The following is a 7,458-nucleotide window of genomic DNA, read 5'->3' as shown; positions in this document are numbered from 1 at the left end:
TCTGATGTTTAGTTCTTGTGGCCAGTGTGTGTTGGTGTATTGTTGGTTTTGTCTGTGTTCGTGTTTAAAAGCATATCAGCAATTCAGCACATTTGAAGTTTAAGAACACAACTTAAGCTCTGCGTTGCCTTCATCCCTGTGCGAAGCATTGAAATATCAATATAAAAATTAGTTTAAAACATCACTGCGATCACCAACAACCAATGAGTGCCCTGGATCAGATGTGGTGGGAAATCTGCTGGACTGCTTTAGAGGGCTGCTGCTCTTCCAGCACAAACAGAGCTGAAGATTTCAGATATTCTGTCAATAGCAGACGATAAAAAGAAGAACACAGTATGTTTTAATTTTGTTTAGTGAAACCAAAAAGTGTTTTTTTTTCACTGATGAAGAAATATTTCCATTGAGGCAGCTGAAACAGAAAACGTTGTAATAGCCACTGCCTTTAGGCAACACATTATGCAGGTATGAATCCGCTCAACTAGATCTACTAACAATTATTTACGTTATCAATTAATCTGCCAATTATAGTGCAAAAGCCAAAGGTATAAACTTTAAACATCATACAGAAAAAACAGCAAATCCTCACATTGGAGAATGGAAAAGAGAATATTTCACATTTTACTTGAAAAATGACTTTCTTGATCAATAGGTCCTTTTCACAGCAGCTATTTAGACATGTCATAGGAGGGTAAACACAGATATAATTGATCAAATTAATTATGGTTCCATTCTATTTAGTGTCACAGCCCTTGCAGTGAGCCAGCATTCACAATACCAGGGCCCTGGTCCACCTGTATGGAAGAGGGCCAAAATTAATGTTGTTGATTATACCTGTGTTTATCCTGCAATTACATGTCGAAATGGCTGCTGTGAAAAGGGCCTATTGATTATCGGTTGTTTGCGTACACTTGATTGTGCGTGCTGTTACAAAGCCAAAAAAAGTAACATCAACAGTAAAATGTTAAAATCGTTTCGGTAAGACCGACTTCTGTGTGATATTTTCACATGCAACATGCTGAATGTATATGTGCCATAAAATTAACTCCTCACACGGTGTTGCACCACCAGCACAATGCTAGCAGCCGTAGCTTTTTGGCAGATTGACAAAAACCCAAACTTCCCTAAACATTGACTGCTAAAATATTGTTTCCAAGCTTGTGCAAGAACATAAAAAAGATAACGGTACCATGAAGTACTTGGGATCAGAAGTGCATCAGAGTTCACAAAGAACTAGAATTACAGCCTCGTGGTACATGTATATACTGTACATCCACACACTCACACTTTCTTTCACGCAATGTACACAAGCACACACCACAAACACATTACTAACAGTGAATGGGTAAACAGACACAAAAAAGGAAATAATACACTGACTGTAACAAACGTTAAATGACTGCATGTTTTTCCATAGAAAAGGGATAAATGTGTTTGTATTGCTTTGGCCTGTTCTGTGAGCAGCCTGCTCGTGTTGTCCTCCTCTGGTCGAGTGGATGCAGAAACATCAGAGAGCCACTAGACTGAACCACGGAGAGGACTTGGCAGCAGGGAGAAGATGAGGAAAAACCTTACAGATGTCACAAATGTCTTGTTTTCTGAATTCTCAGATTTCCAACCACCATCTCTCCTCATTTATTTCCCTTCCTGGTGGAGGCTTCACTTTAGAAAGTGTCTTATTGTGTGGGGAAGTCTGTGTCCTCTTGGTCCCAAATGCCGGGGGACAGGCACTCTTCAGTGTTGAAGTCCTGAGGGTTTACCCCAATGTCCAGGACCTGGGGGTTAGTGCGAGACTCAGCGAGTCTGGAGGAACAGAGGAAAACAGACATCTTATTAGAAACTATCATGATGAAACCTGAGAAGTGACCAAAATTGCTGTTATTACTAAGGCTAGTAGGACAAAGCATGTTGAATTCTTATAATCTTAAGGAAACTGACTCCTTTCAAGAAAAATTTCATACCCAGGCAAAGCGCTTGTATGTTGTGTTCTTGGACTGCCACTGATTGAGGGTCATTCTTCTTCCATTCCCAAACCGTCTTTGATAAATCCTAAAAGTAAGCACAGATCCAGAGCTGAAACAGGTCTTCCTCAGGATTACTTTGAATCCACACCTCTTCATAACTATAACGAAACACAGTGAGAATGATGTACCTGCGAGTGAAATCAGAGGGATGCTGCCACTGTCTGCCGTCAGCGCCGTGTGACTGGTCAGCCACATGCGTCATTAGGTTCTGCAGCTCAGTCATGACCCCTTCAGGAAACACAAATGTGCTTTTTATTTATGTATATATATATATATATATATATATAATCTTGCATTAGTGGTGCATCAAAGCACTGCATTGCCATGAAAATATCCATAGTAGGAAATCTACCTTGATTTGCTCCATTCTCCTTCATGTGTCTGGTGACAGAACTGACAGAGCCGCTTCTCACGCTCACAGTCCTTGATCACCGGCCTGAAAAAGACAATATCTCAATACAAGCATACTTAACCAAATTCAGGCATACATGACATCTCATACTTCACACAGTAAACTATAAGTGCAGTGAAAACAAACCCATGCTCAATAAATATGGGCCCATAGAAAATGATGACACAGAAAGGCAAAACTATTATCAAGGATAAACACAAGGCCCCACTCTGAACCTCCATTCTGTCTTCATACCTTTCATAAAAAACAGCGAGGTTAAAATAACAGCACAACAACAGTCCCGCCTTGAACAGGCTGTGTGAAAAGGGGCTACAGCTCCCTTTACAACCATTAAGCCATGGTCTAAAAACTTCCACTTTGTGTTTTATATGGTCATACTGCTCCCTCTAGAGGTGACAGGCTACTACAGTACCTTTGACTCCTGACACTGATGACGGTCTCAGAACCTCTTTTCTCATCTGGCCTCGGCTTGGTGGGTTTAGTCTTCTCTGGCAGAGGAGGGGCTTCTGTTTCGCCTTTGATGGTGTGCTGATTGAAAAAGCACACAAGTTGTGTGTGGGAAAAAATATAGTATGCACACTATAGTGTACAAAATGAGCTCAGCAAACAAACATGACAGCATGTGTGCATGACCACACCGTCAGTACCTCCTGGTGAAACAGCTTACCTTTACATCAAGGGGTTGTGTAGACTCAAAGGAAGTGTCTAAAGTGTCTTTAGAAAGTGCTTGTGCCTCATCTAACAAAGCAGGTATGGAGATGGCAAAAGGGGACGGGGAGTCCTCTTGTTCAGGAGGGCTGCAGTAGTCCATGAAACACCCAAGGTCCGGGGACACATCCTTTGGACTACAAGGCTTTTTTGCTAGAGTCTCACACCCCTCACTGGAATCCTCAGATTTTCTTTTTTGGACAGAAAGGGGTTTCAAGCAGTTGGCTGAAGGCCTACTGAAAATAGTTTTTTGTGGGAAATCACTGTTTATATCCATATCTGTTGGTCTATTGAAAAAAGAGAAAAAAGACATACATCAGATCATCAGTTAAATACCTTCAGATTAACTTTTAGCAAAAGAAGAAAAAAATCAACCCTTTGAGCGTTTTTTTTAATACTAGTTTTTGAGGACTGCTTTTGCATTGTTTTGCATTCCCTGCAGCATCAAATGCTCCAATGTTATCTAACATTACTAACAGTTAGTGTTATATCACTAATGTTAAGTTATATATTATTACTAACAGTTATATTAATAATGTTAACAGTTATATTACTAATGTTAACAGTTATATCACTAATGTTAACAGTTATATTAATAATGTTAACAGTTATATTAATAATGTTAACAGTTGAACACAATGTGTATTTTCCTCACTATTTAATATTAAATTCAGAGACACTCTGTCGTTATTTACTAGAACAAAACATTTCAGAGATTAACTAGCTGGTCAGTTCACGGCTACATTAAAGCTCCCCCTTAGCAACATGTAGCTAATCTAACACGCTTTGTTGGAAATAAACAAGTTGCTCTTAGTGAAGATGTTGATTTATAAACGTCACTTTAAATGTAGCTTAACTAGATAATGATACAGTTTATAACAGCTGTTAGTGAACATTGAAGGAGACTCTGAAGGGAGGAGAGCTGGAAGACACTAATGATAATGCTAGCTAGCTTCGTTAGCATTAGTAATAATTTGAGGACTAAAAGGTAACTTGAGTTAACTACACTGATACCAGCATCAACTGTATTCATCATTAACGGTCTACCAACATGTGACAGCACTAGAATAGACTTACCTCCAGAAACACACCGACCATCTACCTGCTGCTGCTAACACACCTGCAGTCTCTCGGCCACGTGCACAGGTACTAGCTACTGGAACGTGCACACCTGGTTAAATAGAGGTCACTGATTAAGTTCACTCTTTGATCTGAAGTGTACTAGTGATGGGAGTTCCGGCTCTTTTTAGTGAGCCAGATCATTTGGCTCAGCTCACTAAGAAGAGCCGGCTCTTTCGGCTCCCAAACGACTCTTCGTTATACCTCTTCTTCCTTTTCATAATTCAGCCAAATTTAGTTTAAGCTGTTTTGACCTATGATTAGTGTGTGTGCACATATATCACTTAAATTATTCAATATAATTATACTAAACCTTATAATTTCCAGAATACCATAATTGTACATGCTGCTTCGTTTCCGACTGTCACTCATCGTTTCTGCTATTCGCGCACCACACTCCTCTCTCTCTCTTTTTTCTCATCTGCTCCCTCCTGTTCTGTACCTGTAGATCGTCAGCGCCCCTCCCTGCCTGATGGTACGATCCTTGACTCTCATCACCTGATTGTTCACACTGACGTCATTAACACAACATTCAGTCACAGTCAGTGCCTGGAGTGCGCATGGCGCGCAGAGGATCGTCCGGTCATTCTGCCTAAATTAATTAAAGAAGAAAAAAAAAAACACTTAAAAGTTCGTGACCCACACATCACTAAAGTGAAGGTCTACTGCTTTGTTGTCGTTTAATGTTGTTAGTTAGGCTCTTCATGAGAATGGAACATACCTACGGACATACAGATGGACAGACATAATGCCGTATAAAACCAATTAGATTTTGGAATAAATATCACACATACACTGTTTTTTGTTTTTTTATTGAATTTTATGTAAATTAATGAATTAAATTAAATTCATACATAAACAAATGCCAAAAATAACACTGGGAACCCTTCCCGGAAAATAAAGTAAACTAGTCAATGCAACAATATAATTTAACATACAGTGGTAGAGTGCCTATAAACACATTCACCCTCCTTGGACTTCATGTTTTACTTTTTCAACTATGAATCACGGTTGATTAACATTAAAAAAAGACTGTAATGTTAAAGTGAAAACAAAACTATTCTGACTTGCTTCCACTTTCCCATTCCAGTCCTGTCCATGAGCCAGAGTGAGAATTATGACTGGCTTTAGTTTGAAACTTGGTGCCATTAAAAGAATGAATCCACTGTGATTGAAAGTTATAAAACAATGAAACACTGAAAAGAGTGAATAGAGGCACTGCATATAAGCCTGAATAATGATGCTTATTGACGTTAAATTCCCTTACATTAAATATGTGCTTTTGAATGTGGATGAATGCTGAGTGCAAAAATAGATTTTGCATTAGAAAAAAAAAAATAAGATTGTCATTTTGTTCTCATCCATTTTTCACACAAACACTCTTTGACCAAAGCATACACACATTTTTTTTTTAAAGCTTTTGTTACCCAACAAAAAGTTGAATCCACATAGGTAGTAACTCTATTGTTTTGTCCAATACTGGAACTGGTGGCCTTCAACCAGTGACTTTTCCCTCTAATCCAGTTACAGTTCTCCATCTCTATGTAAATAACATATGTGACAGCACCCTTGTTGACCTTTACCTCACGTAACGACCCGTTCAAAACATATCATATCTCTCACTTTGTACATGTATATACTGTACATCCACACACTCACACACTCACACACACTTTCTTTAATGCAATGTGCACAAGCACACACCACAAACACATTACTAACAGTGAATGGGTAAACAGACACAAAAAAGGAAATAATACACTGACTGTAACAAACGTTAAATGACTGCATGTTTTTCCATAGAAAAGGGATAAATGTGTTTGTATTGCTTTGGCCTGTTCTGTGAGCAGCCTGCTCGTGTTGTCCTCCTCTGGTCGAGTGGATGCAGAAACATCAGAGAGCCACTAGACTGAACCACGGAGAGGACTTGGCAGCAGGGAGAAGATGAGGAAAAACCTTACGGATGTCACAAATGTCTTGTTTTCCTCACTTCTTCAGTTTCCAACCACCATCTCTCCTCATTTATTTCCCTTCCTGGTGGAGGCTTCACTTTAGAAAGTGTCTTATTGTGTGGGGAAGTCTGTGTCCTCTTGGTCCCATTTGCCGGAGGACAGGCACTCTTCAGTGTTGAAGTCCTGAGGGTTTACCCCAATGTCCAGGACCTGGGGGTTAGTGCGAGACTCAGCGAGTCTGGAGGAACAGAGGAAAACAGACATCTCATTAGCCACTGTGATGATGAAACCTGAGTAGTGACCAAACTAGGGCTGTCAAAGTTGACGCATATCCATTTTAACGCCACTAATTTCTTTAACGCAATTGATCTTTCAGAGGTTTTAGCTCAGTTTTAAAGGTAGAGTGAAGATACTGGCATCATATGAAAGTAAAAAAACCTAAGGAATATGTACTAGATATCAGCTTGTTGCGAAAGACGCTAAATAACGCTCGTAATTTAAACTAAATATTGGTATTAAATACTACAAAATACTACATTTTGAACAGATACAAAATGTGCGATTAATTTTTCGATCAATCCCATTTAACTACGGACAATCATGCAATTAATCACGATTAAATATTATAATCGATTGACAGCCCTAATTATTACTATTGACAATTCATTACATTTAAAAAGCTTGTGAACAACTTGTGAATAATGGTAAGTACAGTGTGTACAGAAGGTATGGACACAAACATGACTAATAAACATAGTGGCAAACCTATTTGTAATTAAAAGAATCATGATTTAAAAAATAAAAATAATAATAAAATTCCCCATTTGTGAACTAATCATGACAACCCAATATGAGACCACCCTAAAATGCCTATTTAAACACAAAACACATTAGACCTCCATGTGAACACACAGTGTTGTTCATTCACCTCGACATCTCTCATTAGGTGTCATGGCACTAACAGAGCAAAGCAAAAGCTGATGGATGTGAGACGGAGACACATAACACACTTGTGATGAAGACGTGGACACACTACATCAGGTTCTGTGGCAGTGAAACGTGTCTCATGAAGCTCAGGGATGGATCAAACTGTGGAGTGACAATGAGGAGTTTTCCCCCCCTTGATGTATCTCTAATTATAATCATACAAGTCTTGTTAATGGTAAAAGAAAGCGTGAAACTACATGAGTCTTAATCGATCTGGATGAACACTGATATCCAGGAAGATGAGCGGGCTTGAATAGTG

At 39.1% G+C, this 7,458-nt stretch overlaps 1 protein-coding gene across 2 annotated transcripts in view; it reads right to left on the bottom strand.

Annotated features, from left to right (window-relative positions):
* Nucleotides 1–319: 319 nt before the first annotated feature.
* ldlrap1b (low density lipoprotein receptor adaptor protein 1b) overlaps nucleotides 320–7,458 on the bottom strand; it is a 47,458-nt gene continuing 40,319 nt past the window's right edge. The window contains exons 9-17 of one of the 2 annotated variants that reach the window (XM_074661127.1): nucleotides 4,703–6,450; nucleotides 4,219–4,312; nucleotides 3,101–3,428; nucleotides 2,846–2,961; nucleotides 2,374–2,457; nucleotides 2,150–2,249; nucleotides 1,959–2,046; nucleotides 1,527–1,800; nucleotides 320–791 (exon numbers count right to left, since the gene is read on the bottom strand). In XM_074661127.1, coding sequence (XP_074517228.1) covers nucleotides 6,324–6,450 — 127 coding nt within the window. In that variant the 3' untranslated portion in view covers nucleotides 320–791; nucleotides 1,527–1,800; nucleotides 1,959–2,046; ... (4 more) ...; nucleotides 4,219–4,312; nucleotides 4,703–6,323. Of the gene's footprint in view, nucleotides 1,801–1,958; nucleotides 2,047–2,149; nucleotides 2,250–2,373; nucleotides 2,458–2,845; nucleotides 2,962–3,100; nucleotides 3,429–4,218; nucleotides 4,313–4,702; nucleotides 6,451–7,458 lie in introns of both variants that reach the window. The other variant, XM_074661125.1, reaches the window with a different exon arrangement.

This window comes from Sebastes fasciatus, chromosome 15, assembly GCF_043250625.1.
Source record: "Sebastes fasciatus isolate fSebFas1 chromosome 15, fSebFas1.pri, whole genome shotgun sequence".
Taxonomy (NCBI): Eukaryota; Metazoa; Chordata; class Actinopteri; order Perciformes; family Sebastidae; genus Sebastes; species Sebastes fasciatus.
Note: the sequence above shows the minus strand (reverse complement) of the source record. Positions and strands in the feature narration are given on the sequence as shown.